The sequence below is a fragment of the Hevea brasiliensis genome, chromosome 1, assembly GCF_030052815.1.
Source record: "Hevea brasiliensis isolate MT/VB/25A 57/8 chromosome 1, ASM3005281v1, whole genome shotgun sequence".
Lineage (NCBI taxonomy): Eukaryota > Viridiplantae > Streptophyta > Magnoliopsida > Malpighiales > Euphorbiaceae > Hevea > Hevea brasiliensis.
In genome coordinates, this window is record NC_079493.1 from 28,312,676 (window position 1) to 28,332,413 (window position 19,738).

The following is a 19,738-nucleotide window of genomic DNA, read 5'->3' on the forward strand; positions in this document are numbered from 1 at the left end:
TTTATCAATTTTAACTAATTCTATTCGAATGGAAAGAGAGATAAAGAGAGGTAGGTGCAAGGTGGAGAGAAATATCCTCTTTTTAAAAAATAATTATATTACTTAGCATAATAAAAAGTAATTTATTTTTTTAGAGAGAGCCAACTCTCTCTCTTTAAAACAATAATAATTTTTTTTTAAAATATAATTTAACAATAATAAATTATACTAATGAACTATTTTTATTAAAGAGAGAGAGTGGATGAAATGTCAAGAGAGAGGTCCTCTCTCTTAAAAATAACATAGAGAGAGATAGAGAGACACAAAAGACAGACAGAGAGAAACATGACTATTTTTTAAATAAATGACATTTCTCTTTTACATTCCACTACCTCTCTCTCTTTAATAAAAATATTTTATTAGTATAATTTATCATTTTCAAATTATATTTTTAAATAATAATTTATTTATTTTTTTAAAGAAAGAGAGAAACAGAGAGAGACAAAAATTGACATAGAGAGAAATACAAAGAGAGACATATACACGGAGAGAGATGGGTGGAGGATGAGGAATAAAGGTCCCCTCTCTAAAAAATAATGAATTATTTTTTATTTTACTAAGGAACACAATATTTTTTAGAAAGAGAACATCTCTCTTTCACCCTTCAGCCACCTCTCCTTGTCTCTCCTCCCATCAAAAAAGAATCGGCTAAAATTGACAAAAATAAAAAATATTTAACTTTTTTAATTATTAAAGTATATGCTACATTATTAAAAATATATAAAATAATAATATTTTATTACATTAGTTACCACGTCAATAACAATGTTTTAGTCAACCACCACATCATCTACCAAATCAATAACACTATTTAAAATAATAATATTTTATCTACATCATCTGCCACATCAACCCCTCAAATCACTAACAAAAATAAACACTAAATTTTGAAATTTGCCAAAATTGACAAAAAAAAAATCAAAATTAACAACTAATGTAAAAGTTTGGCTTTTTCGACAGGCAGACTTAAAAACAAAATTAAAAGCTACACTAAAATAAACAAATAATCCACCATTATTGCCTGTCCCTAATATAACAAAAAGAAAGGTACAATTCTACCATACGCATAGACTCATTCAAATCTTTCAGCAGTAGGCCATACAAACAGAAGTTCAGCTTCCCATCAAATGCTGGAGGCTTTGAGTCTCTCCTATCCAGCTGAATAATGGTCAGAATTATGGGCACAACAATAGAGTATTGATATAAAACTTTCACTCACTTTTGATCTAAAAATCCATCCATTCTCAAGTCAACATAACTTTCTTCAAAAACAATAGCCAATTTCAGATTAAGTTCCAGAATTATAGACAATTTTTTTTCTTGCCCTTTTACATTAAAGCACCTCTACTCCCTATTTTTCACATGATCAATAAGGTGTTATTGATATGCATCAAACTTGTTCTCAAGCTTCTTCATGCGGATACAGGGGTCATATCTGTAGAAACGCTGACTCTTGGCAACCGCCGCTTAAACGCTAGCATCTTATTTAATGCACCAATGTAGGCCTTCACACTGGAAACAACAATATCCATTCCAGCACCGGATCCACTAGCAAAAAAAAAAATAAATAAATAAAATAAAATGATTTTATGATCTGAAAGGGAAGTTGAAAGTAGATATGCTAACTTAAAGCAAGGTTAAGCCAGGTAACATACCTAAATGAACGTATTAGTGGTTCGCCTGTTAAAGCAAGAGTAGTGTGAATGTTCTCTCCACGAATTACAACACGGGTAGTGGCTATTGCATCTATGCCTTCTGTAACAGCATTCATGGAGTATTCAAGAAGTTCAACAGGTTCCTGCAAGCACAGTGAAGCAGACACAAAAGCACCACTTAAATTACAATTGCTTCACTAAAAAAAAAAAAAAAAAAAAAGCAGAACAAATGTTTAAATAAAGTGGGAAAAGTTGTCAAATACAACAAATTCATCACCAGTAACAAAATTAAGTGCATAAATTACAGCACACTACAAATTTCTGTGACATGTTAACCTGAAAATATTTTAATCCTCAATACAAGCATTGCAGGTATACCATGGCTTTAAATCGCGGTCGCGGTTGTAATCGCAGTTGTAATCGCAGTCGTTATCACGGATAACGGAAACAAGCCTGTGATGGTCATAATGTAACAATAACGGCCTATCGCTACGCAAATTTTTTTATAAAATTTGCAAAGTTCATAAAATGAATAGATATTTAAAGATATAATTAAAACAAGATATACAACTAAATTATAAGCATAAATATATTAAATAAAGATATCAAATCCATCCAATCATTAGTATTAATCAAAAAAACCCAAAGATTCTCTGCCAAGAAAATAACAGCCTTTACTTAACAGTTGGTAAGGGCCATTACCTTTACATAACAGTTGTGATGGCCTTTACAACTGTAATTTTAAAAATCCGTTATATAATGGCTGTAACGGTAATGCTAAGCTTATTTTCCTTTGAATAACTATCTAAAACAATGGGGTATACTACATTCTAGGTTTGTTGAACATAACTATCCAATACAAGTAAATCTTGTATCTTTCTTCTTTCAGGTAACTGGAAATAGAGGAAAAGAGAAGTTCAAACAAGTACGGAGAGAAAATAAGACAGAAAAAGCAACTGAATTCTGTTGTTTTCAACTGATTGGATTCTATACATTCCAGATTATATTGCTACTGCTGATTATTGCTCTCAATATGATCACTTGCTATTCCAACACAATCTGTAACTTTTCCTAACTACTATAGCAACTAACAGCCAGCTTATTAATTGTCGTAACTGACATTCCTGCCAAAGCACTTGAGCTGAAGTTTGAGCTGATTTCTCCTTGCATCACTATCACCACAAATAATTTAACCAAAATTTCCCTTTCCCAGACTAGGGCCTAAAAAACAAACCTGTAAGGCAAACAATTCAAAGCTCAACAAAGAGTAAGCTTTAGGATCAGTCAAATTTATAACTAAATTTTAAAATAATTGAGGAGGGACCTATTTGGGATGAGCACTTGATCAATCTTTATTAGTCAATATTGAGTCATATTTTACACTTCTTTAGCCTCTGTTTTTCTCTTGAGTAAGCAGTACCAGCAGCATATCTAGTTTGTGTTCTGCAGAATAAGTACTGGACCCACTCAACTAAATCTTTAAACAGAAGCCATATTACTCAGATCTTATGCAACCCTTAAATCTTCTCTTCCCATTTAGTTTTGTCCATATCACTCAGACCAGAAATATCTCCTCATTCCAACAACTCTGCAATCCACAGCCCATAGATTAACTTTAATCCGCCTAATGATAACTAAACCTTTTTTATCAAACATATCCATCGAACCTTTTTTATCAAACATATCCATCGATTTTACTCTTTACACACGCACACAAAGTTGAACACAAAACCTACTTTTGTTTGCATTGTACGAAACCATGGCCAGATTCTGAAGATGGAAATGAATTTTCCAAGATCCTACACCTGAGCTTTCAATTTACAAACTATATCCTAGGTCAAACCATAAACCTTAATTATAATCCTGAGAACTCATTAAACCTTGCTTTGAATAAGGACTTGCAGCAGCATTATCTGACCTGCAACTGTCACCTAGTTAACTGCTCATTAAAGTTTTTGGACAATCATTTTAAAGTCAATGGAGCATTCTAGCAAGTAAATTCGAATTGCACCTTCACAATGAGATCAACAGCCTTGTATCCTGCATCTACTGGCCCAGATCCAACAGAGCATGCAGTGTGCTCTTCACCATTAGCATCAATGAGTTTAACTGTTGCAGTAGAGAGACCAAGTGTTCCACAAGTAACCTATTTATGAAGTTCATTTCAGTTGAACATTAACAATAAAAGAGAATTAAAATAAATCCGCAGCATGAACAAAACAAATGAGACAAAATTTCAAACGAACCTGCAGATCACAAAGCTTCCACACAATTTCTGGCTGAAAAACTTCATCTGACACCAATGCTATCAAATCCGCATCAGTAACCCTCTAGAACATGAGCAAATCAACAGAATCAACAAAAGCATCTCAACAAAACAACCAGAAAAACCAATAATTAAACCAGAAAAAAGACCAACTCAGGTATTGCTTGCTACACCACAAATTCAACCAACAATTTTAATTACTATACTTCTATATATTTTGTTTATAATATTCTTTTTGGATTTTACAGACATTATATATTATATGTTTTTAACTCTGCCTATACGAGCTTAACAAAGCATAGTCGGTCTCAAGCTTGGGGAAAGGAGGAAGGTTGTGGTAGGTTGACAACCAATGTAAAACTAAATCAATTCTCATGAGTACGGATCTTTTTGATATAAACTTGAGGACATGCCCACTTAGGCATGCGCTATATCGACACTTGAGTTTAGTGCTAAACGAGCAAGAGATTTTAGCATACCGCCTCTTGAGTGTGTCGGATCATATAAGCAATGGTTCCCACATCATAGACGAGTGTGAGCAAAAAAGCTAGTCATGCCAGGAACATACAAGGCGCAAACCAAATAGCTTTTAAGGAAGCTATTGATAGAAGGTGTATGTAATTTAGACAATAGCTTTGATACCGAGAGAAGTTCATTGGTGTGTGCTAGAACAAAAAAGTCAATCTCAAATATACAAATGTCATTAAGAACACATATGAGGGAGCGATTACAAGTGTGAAAACAATAGAAGATGATACGGACAAGTTATCCATAACAGTGGGTTTACATCAGGGATTAGCTTTGAGTCCATATTTGTTTGCTTAGTTATGGCTAAACAATTATATTCAATATGATGTGCCACGGTGCACCTTATTTGCACATAATATTGTCTTAGTAGATAAAATAAGTGAAAAAGTTTATTAAAGTTGGAGTTGTGGAGAAAGATTATTGAGAATAAGAGCTTTAGGCTAATTAGAAGTATGACAAAATATGTATATTGCGAGTTTAGCACTCAGTGAAGAAATGAAAGGGAGGTTCAATTGGATGGAATTTTGGAGCCAAAATGTAGTTAATTTAAATATTTAGGTTCTATCATTCAAAAGAATGAAGTAATAAATGAGGATGATTCTCGTAGGATGAAAACAAGATGGATGAAATGGAAGAGTGCAACAGGTGTTTTATGCGATCGTAAGATCCCTAACGAAGTTAAGTTTTATATAATTGTGATCAGGTTAGCTTTGGTATATGGGAGTGAATATTGGGCATCTAAGGGACAACATATCTACAAGATGAGTGTGGCAAAGATACAAATATTAAAATGGATGTCTAGTTGGGTGGACGCAAGATTAAATATTGGGGAGGGGGCGCTAAGATTTAACTAGTCCTCTAATTATTATAATTAATAAAAATTTATAAATTACACTTTTATTAAACAATAGTCGCTATTCATTGCTTTTTTTATAAATCATATATTTTATTATTTTAAAAAATAAGGAAAAACTTAAAAAAAAAAAGGGTCCATACTACACCCTAGTCAATGAACCCATAGCTTGCCCTCTAGACACCACCTCTAACATAATAATCCCAAAGCTGAAAACATTAGATTAATAACAACACTTCTTTTATGGAAATAGCAGTTTCTCTGCTAAGTGAAATAGCAGTTTCTCATTGAAGGCATCTTGATTTGGAACTCATGCTCCCAACACTGTGCCAACCTAAAGTTGCCCAGCTGAGCATTATAATGGGAGTCAAGCATCACATTGCTTATCTTTACATCTCGATGAATGATCTGAATCTCCAATTGTTCATGAATTTAATAAAATACAGCAGCTAGGCCACCAATTATTTTCCTTCTCTCCCAATTAAGCAGTGTTGCTATCAAGTTTTCTACCCTTCTGAAAAGCACCATGACAAGGTTGCAGTTGGGCACGTAGTCACAAACCAAAATCAACCGGACTTCATGAACACACCATCCTCTTAGCCTAACAAGATTCCTATGTCACAAATCAAGCAAATACCAAAATAGGATTTGAGAGCCAAACCTCAGAAGTCCTTTAATGGTATACTGGATCAGGCAACAACACACAATGGTGAAATGAGGGGGTTGAGGCGACACCGGAGATGCTGATCGGAGTCGAAACGACCAGCAGTCGCCTCCATGCGCCGGTGAGTGAAGAAACGGCGAGAACCTGAGTTGGGCGCGTGAGCCTCATGCGCTTGGATTCCGGCGCTCGTATCAGAGGGGACGGCCGGTAGGCGGCCAAGGTCTCTCTAGAGCTGGGTGGTGAGAACAAATAGTCACCTAGATAGATGACCTGCTCTAATACCATGTAGAAAGAGATGATTCTCCTTAATTTCAATTAATCTGTACATGGGTATATATATACAATTGATTCCTATAATTGTGTTCTACTAATTAGGAAGAAATCCTAAATAAGAAATCCTAAATAGGAATATAGACTACAGAATATACAGAGAAATAATATAGTGATTGACTTTCCATAACAGTCCTTATCTTTCACCAACACTTTTCCTTATTTATCCTTAATGCACCTAACTTGATTGAGATCTTGGCATTTCTTTTCTCTCCTCCTTGCTAATCTATAAATATCTCTCCCCTTCTTTAATTTCAAGTTTCTCATATAACTTTTCAAAAGCCTGCGCTCTTGCTTGACTAACTGCCTTTTTTGTCTCTTTCTTTACTATCTTGTACTGTTCATACGTCTCATTATTATCACACTTAGGTAATTTCTTATACCATTCCCTCTTTCTCTTCACTGCCTTTTGTACTTCCTCATTCTACCACCATCTCTCTTTTGAGGGTGGTCCATGTCCTCTAGACTATCCAAGTACTTTTCTAGCTACTTCTCTAATTTTTGATGCCATCTGTATCCACATACCATTGGCCTCCATGTGGAGGGCGATAATGACAAAATTTACAATTTTTAAATATTGACGCAAAATTTATCTCAAACAGAGCTGAATGGAGAAAAAAGATTAACATAGCTAACCCCAACTAATTTGGTTGTTGTTGTTGTATTGTTGTATATATTATATGTTTTACTGGAACCAAATTAAACCAGGATACATTAGCTTTCATTCGGTTGTAATCAGGGTCAAAGCCCTTAAGAGGCCACAACCCCCCCCCCCCAAAAAAAAAAATCAAAATATTTTTTTAATTATATATAAAAATTAAGATTTATATGTAATAAATTTGTCTATAATTAACTCTTTCGAAATATTTATTTTTAGTAAAATGTTTACATATAGAATTTCAATTTTGTTTTCAAATAAATACTTTATTATATAAAATATTTTTAAGGAAATGAATTTTATTATATTTATACTTATAATTAATTAATTAATACTTATCCCATAAAATCTCACAATAATTATCTTAATTATCACTTGATAACTTGCATTAAAAATAAAATCTTTAATTTTGAATAAGCCTCATATCCACCTACATTACAGTAACAAATAAATTCTTTAAATTTTTCAATTTCATTTATAGTTTACATGAAATTGTCTTAGAAAAACTTTTAAATAGAAACAAATTAAAAAAAATTATATTGTGATTGACCCCTCCAAACTAAAATTCTTAGCTTTCACCACTGGTTATAATATTTTAGTTCAGTTTGAGATATATCTCCAATGTGAAAATCAAACCATGCAAATACCTCCTGTTCTATAAATTGAAATGTCAACTCATAAAAAATAGGTTATATAAAATCTAAAATAGGAAAATCAACTTATATCAATAAGCTTTAGGAATAAATCAATCTCATTTCAAAATTAAAGGAATTTTAGTATTATGCTGACAAACATAACTTTAGCCTCTTTCTTTGTAATGAACTTTAATCTTGTTTATATTCCTTTAACATATATTACTTTGTGTACGTGTGTGTATAGATATATACAAGTTAATCTCTATGTAATAATTGAGAGAATTTTGTTGAAATTTTCGTGAAATGTTGTACAGGCATTAATCCTAAATACGGTTTTGTATCCTAAATCAAAGTAATTTTAATGATAGAGTAATTTATTGTAGTTATCATTGATTATTAGAATTATTAAAGACTATATTATTAAATCATATTATTATGATTCTAATAGATAGGGCTGAAACTAGATGCAAGGGTGAGGGGCTGTGGTACTCCTAAAATTTTACTTATAAATTTTAGTATATTTTTCAAAAAATTAATAACGCCCCCCCCCCCAAAAAAAAAAATAAATAAATAAATAAAATGATAAATTAACCTGTAAATTTTAGTGTATTTTTTAAAGAAATTATTGTTTGCCCCTTCAATATATGTCAATTTCATTTAGATTTTTATATTATCTAATTTTAATCCCTTAATATTTTATATTTTTGCCAAAATTTCATTTAGTTTCTTTTTAGTATTTATTTCCTCCCCCCTCCACACCCCCCCCCCCCCCCCCCCTCCCTCTTCCAAAGCCAAGATTCTAATTCTGCCCTGCTTATGATAGGTTTTTCTTAGATTTTATGGTTATTGTAATTGCGTAAATTATTGTTGTTATATTTGGTTCCTAGAATTATTAAAAATCGTGGCAGTATAATTCTTACATTTAAATTTTTTTAGCTAGATTTTCATTTGTTATACTGTAATTAGTAATTATATTAATTATAATTCCGCCCTATTGTTCCATTAATCAATTTTGATTTTAAAGTGGAATCAAAATGAACATTTAGTTTGATAATTAAATTAATAGTTTGGAAATCAAACAACTTGACAAAAAATATTGTAGTCTCAAGTCCTTAGTCTAATAGTCAAAAATCAATTATTTAATAGTCGAATTAATAGAAAATATTATCATTTTATTGTTGAGGATATTTTAAGAAGTAATAATAAATGAATTTCTAAATATAAGTTTTTATCAAGCATGAATGATATATAATTCAATTGAAATTCCCATATTAATATTAATTTTGATTCTAGTACTCAATAAGAACAAACACTTAAAATGATTGAATTCCTATTCTTTATTGAACCAAACACCTTGAAAAAATATTCATTTTATTATCATTTTCTTAATTTTTATTTTCATTATATTTTTTATTTTGAAGTTCAAATAAAATAGACTCATATATATAAAAGAATATTTTTCCTTTGAGAGATTACCCCCATTCATTTCAAATCCTAGATTCACCATTGGCGCTCACCTTGCACTTTGCTAGAGACACAAACCTTAACAAAATGGGGCACACCTGTGAAGGTTGCTTGCCTTTCAAGGTTGAGGCATTGAGAGCTATGCCCCTTGCGCCTGAGGCATGCATTTAACAACTATGATAGAAGCAACATTGAAATAGAGAAATTTTGAAATGCAAATAGAAATTTGAAATCACGCTAAAATAAGTGATAAGTTCAATAACTACAAGTGAAATAAGCTAAAAAGTATCAATGGTTCATCTTCACCTTTTTTTGTTCAGCTATTGCCTTGAAACGCCAAAAGATGTTGCCGAGTTGCTCATCATTCAATTCATAGCCAAGCTGAAAGAAGCAAAAATGGCAAATGGTTAAAGAATAGCAAATGGTTAAAGCACAGAGCAAACAAAATGGTAATTAATCAATTCTCAAGTGTGTGAATATTCATTTACCTCTTTTAATCGATCTTTTAAAGCATGGCGGCCACTATACCATAAAAAGGTCAAAAGGGGCAAAAAAGTAAAAGAAAATCATTAAATTGAATTTGTGGAGGCTAAAGAACATATGATGTAGTAACCAACAAAAATCAGTAATAGCATCTATAATAATTAAACATAAAATACAAAAAAGTAACATGTATCAAAAAAAAAAAAAAATGTATCTTCTTTTCTATAAGTGGGTAGATATTATTTATTCCTCATGTAGATGCAAACAAATCAGCTAAATTAGAAGCCTATTAATTTGTTGAAGCATAACAAATAGTTGCTTTGGGGAATCTCTTCCTCTAATAATGACAAGAGTTCATACCAAATGCATTCACATAGTTTAGTACTCATGTCTCATAGAAACACTCATGTCTCATAGAAACTATGTCCACCACTCCATGACGAATGTAGCTTGTGCAAGAGTCCCTCTTGTCAATCAAAGCTACGACAAATGAATTTACGATGATTAGGGGTGCACACGGCTCTTAAGGGTCCTGAATTGAGTCGAACAACCGTACCAAATCGATCAGTACCATACTGAACTTAACTTATTTTACTGTTTTGATTCGATTTTAATTCTTCACTAAGAATCAAACCGAAACCATACAAGACCCATGTCAAACCAAGAACCAGTAATGATAACATTAATACTATAAGCACTCTCACAAACTTGTACTCATGTCTCAAAGAAACTATGGCCACCAATCCATGAGGAATGTAGCATGTGCAAAAGTCCCTCCAGTAAATCAAGGCTACTACAAATGAATTTACACTAATTAGGAGCATGCAAGGTTCTTAGAGGTCTCAAATTGAGCCGAAGAACCATACCAATCAGAAATATACAAAACTAAACTTATTTTATTATTTTAGTTTGGTTCTGGTTATTAACTAAGAATTTACTGAAGTCGTACTTGACCCTAATCGAATTGGAACCAAATCGAAAATAGAAAATCGATTTTATACATATGTTTTTCTATGATTTTTTAAAGATACTTTCAATATAATTATATATATTTACATTTATCTACATTTTTCTTATTAATTTTAGTAATAAATACATTAAATCACCTTATAATTCTTAATTATAACTATATTAGTATATTATATAATATGCTTAATTCTTAATTATATATTTACCTTATAGTTAAAAATTATATAATTAAAAAATAGCTAACAACCAACTTTTAAGCTTACATGGCAATTTAAATATAGCTTTTCATGACAACAATTGCATAAATTCATTTTAAAAACCAAAATCCGAACCGAAACCAAAGTACTGAGAATCAAACCAAATCAAAACTAAAGCATCGAAGAATCAAACTGAAACCATACCAAACCATAACTATACTGAACCAAAACCGTATCCAAATTATATTTTGGTTCCAATTTATAGGCAAACCCCAAATTGAAGCCGCACACCCCTATCGTTGATAGTCGCTTTAATTGCCTCTAACAAAATCATGCTATAAACAATGTAGGACCAAATATTAAAAAGCTAGCAACTAATGTTTAAGCGCTTAGAGAACCAAATATGGTGTTCGATCTTATACATATAAATTCTAAAATCCATGAATCCAAGGAATTACCTTTTTCTTTTCCCCGTTTCAATATCACTAGCTAGTCTTTATGTTTAGCTAGTCCTATATGAAATTTCAATCTTGCTAAATGTCTACTAGTACCACCTATAAAGTTCAACTTCAGTTCATTCTCATAACTTGATCAATGAGACTCAAGACTCAACTAAGTCTTTATCTCAAAAATTTGGGATCGGCTATATGGATTCGCTTTCTCCACTCTAAACGATTTTGGGTTAAATCCTCATAACTTGATCAATAAGCAATACAAATAATAAATGTTTATTTGCTTTCAATTTGATCACCAAATTTTGTCTAAGAAATGCATAAGAAGTTAAGAAGACATAATAAATTGATCTATCATAACAAAGAAGATTAATACCTGAGTTTTCCAAGGACAATCCCAGCATTATTAGATCGTTCAAGCCCAATATCTTCAGGAGACATAATCTCATACGTACCTTTATGTTTTAGCATTCCATCCTAGAAAATCAACATATATATATATATATATATATATATATATATATATATATATATATATATATATATATATATATATATTAAAGCTAAAGTCAAAAAGGAATGATTCAAAGATACCATTATCAATTAGGAGATGTTTCCCCAAAATGCATGGTCTATAAGGCAAACCCATGTAATGCGAAACAAATGGGCCAAGATATCCAATGCAAGCACTTCTAACTACAAATGATATATTACTAGAAATCTACATATTGTGAAAGGTCTATATAGCATTGTTGCTAGAACAATTGTTAAAAAATGTTATTAAAATTTGTTTTTAAGGTAAATTTAACATGTTTGGGTACAAAAAACTCCACAATGGATAAACAGTAGTTTCAAATTGCTTTTTATAACATCTACAAATTTTCTCTTCAAAAAAGCAAGTTTCAACCTTAATACCAAACAAATCCAAAGAATACATTTATGCAACCTTCAAAAGCAAATGAAGCAAGTGTATTCATAAAATGAATAAGAGAAAGAAAAACAATAATGAAGGTTAAAATATTGAGCCCCTTATTAAGGCAAATTTCCATGCTATGAAGACAAAAGCATGATTTGTCAACATCTACATTACTTTGCAGAGTTTGAAATTGTCAAAAGACTAAAATATCTTGCTATAATAGGAATCCCTCTCAATCATTTCATAAGCTCAAGCAATGATCACCATCTCAAATTTCCAACAATTCCCAACCCCATAGAAAAATTCAACTGCCATATTTGGACATAAGGTCTTTAGCAAAAGAACAAGCCGGTCATAGGATTTAATAAAACTAACTGCGACATAAATATACTTCATAAGTAAAAAGGCACCTAAACAGCATATAAATGGTTTCGCAACAAAGGTCTAACGCAAACCAATTGTATAATCATAAAGGTAAGCGGTAAACACAATAGACGCTTAGTGTTTGGAGTTTATTAGTACCAACCTGATGTATGCCACTTTCATGAGCAAAAGCATTAGCTCCAACAATAGCCTTGTGCGGCTGCAAATGCAATCCAGTGTACTCTTCTACCTGAATAATCATTGCAAGTAATAAGTATGATAAAAACAAACAACAGTTGATAAAGAAAAAACATATTCTGGACATGCAAAAAAAAGCTCATAGTTATACCATCTTGCTTGCCATAGTGATGCGTTTAGGATTGATTCCAGTATAAAGACCTCCTAAAACATGCTCTCCACGACATTTGATGGCCATTACAACCTACATTAGTAGTTAAAACAAACATAAGAAAACGAAAACACAAATACAAAGAAAATAGTGAAAAACAATTAAAGAAGCAAGGATATGATATGAAGAACAATGAACAAAAAAAAATGCTTCAACAAAGCTGAAAATTCAAAGAAGTGAAGTCCGAGTAGCATTGCTTTTAGAAATTTGGTGGTACTGCAGAAACGCAAGTAAAGCTCAACATCACATATATACAAGCTTAGTAAGTAGGTTGTGTATTCAAAGAAACAATGCATGAAATCAAGGAAGCACACACATTGTGCAGAAAGAACAAGCTATTTCTATGCAACAATCAATATAACAGTAAAGTCCATTCATTAAATACCAAAAATTCTAAAAATGCCCTTTAAAAAAACCGAAACAAGAGGGGAGATTAGGGCAGAAAGGAGAGTTGGAGTTGGCTAATTCTACAAATTCCAAAACAAGTTTGCCAATTAATTGCTATTGCATATTCCCAGAAGTTTATTGTCACCTGTAGTTGCAATCCAGGACTAGAACTTTTAAGTCCAAGTTCATTTTGGGATATTTTGACTACCTCCAAGAGTAGTTTTTGGCAGGCAAGGTAGGAAAGGGCAATCTTTAGAGTGAAATAATTAATTAATGGTGATCTTTTAGATAAAAAGATGAATCACATCTTTCTAATTGTTCTGATAAATAAGTTTAAAGAAGTGTGTCTTCCAGGTAATTCAATTGCTAAAAATTAAATTCCTTCAATTTTAAAGGGCAACAGTAGGCCAAAATTAGATTTTTTTTTTTTTCTTTAAGAACCAATTTCAGAAAGAAGCATGGCCAATAACTACCCTATAAAAGTTTCAACCTTTGTTACCACAGAGAGTTGGTAAACTACCTTATGAAGCATTTCAGAAGCTTAAAGCTTCATTTTTATCAACTAAAAGACAAAAATGCCATGTTATAGGAGCATTCACAATCATGCATATAATAGGCTCACCTCCTCCAATGAAGCATTTCCAGCTCTTTCACCAATGCCATTGATTGTTACTTCAAGTTGTCTTGCGCCTGCATATGCTCCCTGAATTAAGTAAAAGCAAGGATGTGCGCACTTAGGTTCCAGCCCAACATGCATTAAGTAGAATAGAAAGAACAATGACATACTGCTAAGGTGTTAGCTGTGGAAAGTCCAAGATCATTTTGGCAGTGTGTTGAAATGATGACATTTTCTATTCCAGGGGTATTGGCTTTTATTTCAGCTATCAACTGTCCAAATTCACTAGGCAATGTTATGCCAACAGTATCAGGTATGTTCAGAGTTGTTGCACCAGCCTTGATAACTTCACCCAAGATCTGATACAAGAACTCTCTGTCAGATCTGGCAAGGGATCCAGAAAAACAAGAGACCATCAGTCATAAGAAAACAGGTGAGCAAGCATATCCTAAAATTTCTAAAAAGGACTTTGTGACACTTTAAGACTTTCCAGTCATTCAACATAACATTCGATCATATAACAATAAAATATAAATCATTAGCTCATTAATTACTATTAAAAAGGAACAAGCATCCAAAAAGAAATTTTTAAGATGTTGAATTACGAAAAAACCTATGGGAAATAATCATTGCTCTTTGACAATCCTTATGAAGAATCATAAAAAATGAGAACTAGCATATAACAACAAAATCAATGTGATGCAGAATATACTCCTAAAGATTCTAGGAGTACCTATTTTAGGAAAAAATATAGAAATAAAAATTTTAGAGATTTTATGATTGTGTATCATCACAATGCCAACTTTCTTAAACTAATTGAATCAATTGAAAATACAGATTTTAGCAGCATAAAGCTTTTTCCTTTTCACCATCTCTTGGCTCATGGAAGACTAGATTGGATTGATCAATGAAAATACAGATGATCTTTGTTAACAACTTTGCCTAGTTTCAAAATCCAAAGTTGTTAAAAAGAACATTATATTGATATCCTTTTGCATGGAAATGCAGACAAGTATTTCCATGCGGCTGACCCTAAACAAATGTGGTTGAAGAACACAATTCAGACTTCCAGTAAAACGAAAGTAGTGTCAAGCGCACTGCCATGGCATCACAACAAAGACACATCAAGTATCAATTGATTGCTCAAAAATCAATGAACTAAGGCCAGAAAATTTGTAAGGCTCAAAAATGATGGAAAAGAATGTTATCAGTCTCTAGCCATTTTCGGCAATTGCAAATATTGTTTTGGTTAGACATCAACAAGTTAGCAAACACTTTTGAGCAAATTAGCAATATGTAAGGTTCCTTCACTGGATAAGTGCATGTATGACTCCCAAAAACAAAAAGTTCTCAACTCTCTCTCTCTCTCTCTCTCTCTCTCTCAAACCTGAAACTCGGGCCTTCAGGAGTGTCTTCACCCTCTCTCTCTCTCTCTGTCTGTCTCTCTCCCTCTCTCAAACCCTAAGCTTGGGCCTTTAGAAGTGTCTTCAGTGGGGGAGTTTTGGAACTCTCTCTCTCTCTCTCTCTCTGTCTCTCTCAACGTTGCTCTCGAAACCTGAAGCTTGGGCCTTCAAGAGTGTCTTCAGTGGGGGAGTCTCTCTCTCTCTCTCTCTCTCTCTCTCTCTCTCTCTCTCTCAACGTTGCTCTCGAAACCTGAAGCTTGGGCCTTCAAGAGTGTCTTCAGTGGGGGAGTCTCTCTATCTCTCTCTCTCTCTCTCTCTCTCAACGTTGCTCTTGAAACCTGAAGCTTGGGCCTTCAAGAGTGTCTTCAGTGGGGGAGTCTCTCTCTCTCTCTCTCAGTGCATAACAGTAGTCCCAAAAATTAAAAGTCTCAAAGGTTCTCTCTCTCTCTCTCTCTCTCTCTCTCTCTCAGTGTATAACAGTAGTCCCAAAAAAATAAAAGTATCAAAGGTTCTCTCTCTCTCTCTCTCTCTCTCTCTCCCTCTCTCTCTCTCTCTCAGAGAGTATAACAGTAGTCAGAAAAATAAAAAGTCTCAAAGGTTCTCTCTCTCTCTCTCTCTCTCTCTCTCTCTCTCTCTCTCTCTCTCTCAGTGTATTGTTGTCCCAAAAATAAACAGTTTCAAAAGTTCTCTCTCTCTCTTTCTCTCTCTCTCTCTAAGTGTATAACAGTAGTCCCAAAAATAAAAAGTCTCAAAGGCTCTCTCTCTCTCTCTCTCTCTCTCTCTCTCTCTCTCTCTCTCTCTCAGTGTATAACAGTACTCCCAAAAATAAAAAGTCTCAAAGGTTCTCTCTCTCTCTCTCTCTCTCTCTCTCTCTCTCTCTCTTAGTGTATAACAGTACTCCCAAAAATAAAAAGTCTCAAAGGTTCTCTCTCTCTCTCTCTCTCTCTCTCTCTCAGTGTATAACAGTAGTCCCATAAATAAAAAGTCTCAAAGGTTCTCTCTCTCTCTCTCTCTCTCTCAGTGTATAACAGTAGTCCCAAAAATAAAAAGTCTCAAAGGTTCTCTCTCTCTCTCTCTCTCTCTGGTTCTCATAAGCATGTATCATTTGCAGTAAATGCAATTAACAAACATATCTCTAGAATTCTATATCAAACATATCAGATCAAAATGAATATTTGGCTCTCTCTCTCTCTCTCTCTCTCTCTCTCTCTCTCTCTCTCTTAAATAAGCATGTATCATTTGCAGTAAAATGCAATTAATAAACATATCCCTAGAATTCTATATCAAACATATCAGATCAAAATGAATATTTGGCTCAAGTAGATACCAGTAAATGTATTTCCTTTCACCTGCTATCTATTCTCAACAACAACAACTAGTTGAGATTAGCAGCTATATAAATCCTTTTCACCATTCAACCATGTTTGAAACTAATTCCGCATCAATATCTAAAAATTATAAATCTTTTATACTTCACAACATTTTTTGTCTCCCCTTCTCCTATCACTCTTTCCACCGCTAACTTATCACACTTCCCATTCGATACCTTATGTTGGACATGACCAACTCTATCTATTCTCAAGTAAATAATTAAAAAAAAAATAATGGTTAACCCTCTATTTCAGTCGCTGTTCCCATCACTGATAAGAATGCATCAGTTCTCACTCTCAAGTTGTTCATGCCTCATTTATTCGCTTCCCCTGAAAAAGGGATAAATATTCTGGAAATGAGTAGCTCAATATCGCATTTCATGATTACTATTCAAATTTAGATTTTAAATTTTTTGAGAATCAATTGAAGACTCGATACTGGACCTAATTTCGAATAAGTAAAGGCGAGAATCGGATAAAAATAATAGGATCATTCCAGGATTTTTATTCCAATTTCATTTTCTAGAAGAATAAAAAGGCTCAGTGAAAAAAAAAGTTTCAATATTCCAAATTCAAAGTTCGAACCTGCCAGCATCCTCAGGGCTAAACTCCACATCATCACACCCCAAACTCCTGGCGAATCTAACCATATTCCTGGCAATCTCCAACACCTCCTCTTTACTCTTCCTCAACTTGTACTGCATATGGATCGCACTTGTGGCAATAAAAGTATGAATCCTCGGCCTCTTGGCGTATTTCACAGCCTCCCACGCAGTCCTAATGTCCTTCTCATTACACCTCGACAACCCACAAATCACCGGCACATAACCATCCCCATCGATAGCATTTCCCACTTCCTTAGCAATCGTTTTCACGGCCTCAAAATCATCCTTGGAGGCAGCAGGGAATCCAGCCTCAATTATGTCGACACCAAGCTTCGACAACTGGCGAGCGATGTCGAGCTTTTCCTTAGAGGTGAGGGTGGCGCCAGGGGACTGCTCGCCGTCGCGGAGAGTGGTGTCAAATATTCGGACATAGGAAGGGTCAGGGATATGGTTTGGGATGTACTGAGGGCGGCGACGGGGAGGAGTAGGGGCAGCGGAGGAGTAGGAATGGGTGCAGGAAATGATGGTCTTGATGATGGGACTTGAAGAGGGTGATGAAAATGAAGGATTTCGAGGGAAATGGGAACGCTTAGAGTTGAAGTGGAGAAGAAAAGGAGAGAGAGGTGGAGATTTCGAAGTGATTTGAGAGACGGTGAATTTGGGTGGTGTGGAGATACACGCCATTGAAGAAGAAGAAAGGAGAACAAAAGGAGAACAAGTATTTGAAATTGAAAGACGGGCAACTGATATGTATTTATATAAAATATATAAATATAATATAATATTTAGCACTCATGTGAGAAGGATCAGCACGCTAATAAATAAGTCTACTTCAATTTTTGAGCCATAAACACGCGCGCAACAGTTCTATCCATAGCCTTTTGCTTTTTTTTTTTTTTTATCACAGATAAATCGCATATAAAATAGTGATAAAAATAAATTATTATTAAAATTATAATAATTTTAATAAAATTTATTATTTTATATAATTCATGTTTATATACATTCTGTAACTAATGCGAGATTAACTCTTCATTCTTATATAATTCACATTTAATTTATTATAAATTAAAATATAAATAAATAAAATACATATATTTTACAGATGAATTGTCATATACAATAATATACCAAATTTACAAAAGAATCTGGATTTTCGTCACCTTTCAGCTCAAATTAGTGTTGTCGGTTATGTGAATCTTATCATTTTAAATTTTATTACTTTTTTTGCATATGTTGATAAGATGGTAGCCTAGTCTGACTGGATATAATAATTACAAATATATCATTCTCAAATATCACATTCTAGTTTCATTCTTTTAATTCTATATTAAAAAAATAATAGAGAGTGAATGCAGTGATTTTTATTTTTATTTTTTTTTAAGGAATGGTGATTTTTCATGTTATTAATGTATTTTACTTTGAATAAAATTTATTATTAAATTTTTTTATATAATTATCTCTTATTGGAATTAAATTTTGAGATTTTTTTTTTAATTTTAAAGGTGATTTTAATATAATTACGTTAAAATTTTATTTTTATTATAAATTATTTTAATTATGTATAAATTATATTTAATATTTAATTTTAGAATACTTATTTTAAACATATATGAAACAAAAATAAATATGAGAAAAAATAAAGAAAAAAAAAGTAGGATAAGAGTTTGTGAAGAAAATATGAATATTTCAATTTAAAATTATTATTATTGTCTTAATCTTATATAATTTATTTTAAAATTTTATCAAATTTATATACAACTAAATTACATCAAATTTTATGAAGTTAGTTTCAAATTAAGAGTCTATTTGTGAGTTGTTGTTGAGAAAATTAATTTTTTAAATATATTAATTAAAGAATATTAAAAAATAATTTAAAATAAAATCTAATAATTTTTAATTATAAAAATATTAAGCTTCTTTTAAAATTTTTTTTTAAATATCATATAAAATAATATTTTTATTAAAAAAATAATTTTAACACTCAAATTGTATTTATACTTATTTTTATCCTCAATGTTTTTATTTTTTTAATATTTTTTTATATTTTAATGAAATTATAAAAATGTTTTAATTAATTATTAATAATTTTTTATAAAAATAATATTATTAAATTATTTTTTTTAACCCTTATAAAAAAATTTTAAAAACTATTAAATATAAGTCTTATTGAGGGTGAGGAAATTAAATGGTTATGCAGGTCTTTGGTGGCAATGAGTCAGATTCGATAGGGTTAGGCTTAGTCACCGCACCATCCTAGAGTGTGGCAGCCGTGTGCGTGGACGACTTTGTCTTATTTATTTTTTTTAATAAAATAATAATAATTAAAAAAAGAAAAAAGAACGAAAACCTGACATCTTAACAAACTATGGGAAAAAGCATAAATTAATACTATGGAATTATTTGATATTATTATTAAAATTATTTTTTAAATATATTAACTAAATAATATTAAAAATTTTAATAATTAAAATTT

The 19,738-nt window shown here is 32.1% G+C and overlaps 1 protein-coding gene across 2 annotated transcripts; it reads right to left on the reverse strand.

Moving 5' to 3' along the window:
- Nucleotides 1-1,133: 1,133 nt before the first annotated feature.
- On the reverse strand, nt 1,134-18,004 carry LOC110652259 (2-isopropylmalate synthase 2, chloroplastic). Of its 2 annotated transcripts, none has more exons than XM_058145244.1 (12): nt 17,243-18,000; nt 14,055-14,268; nt 13,891-13,971; nt 12,822-12,914; nt 12,636-12,722; nt 11,570-11,670; nt 9,581-9,614; nt 9,399-9,473; nt 3,941-4,024; nt 3,706-3,840; nt 1,695-1,837; nt 1,134-1,587 (listed from the first exon to the last, which is right to left on the reverse strand). In XM_058145244.1, the coding sequence occupies exons 1-12, from the start codon at nt 17,944-17,946 to the stop codon at nt 1,452-1,454; spliced, it is 1,887 nt and encodes a 628-aa protein (XP_058001227.1). In that variant the 5' UTR covers nt 17,947-18,000; the 3' UTR covers nt 1,134-1,451. The 2 variants fall into 2 exon arrangements, 1 of the variants encoding a protein (XP_058001227.1); XR_009148159.1 differs by lacking the exon at nt 1,134-1,587 and adding an exon at nt 2,073-2,147 and having other exon boundaries at nt 17,243-18,004.
- Between the last annotated feature and the right edge of the window lie 1,734 nt (nt 18,005-19,738).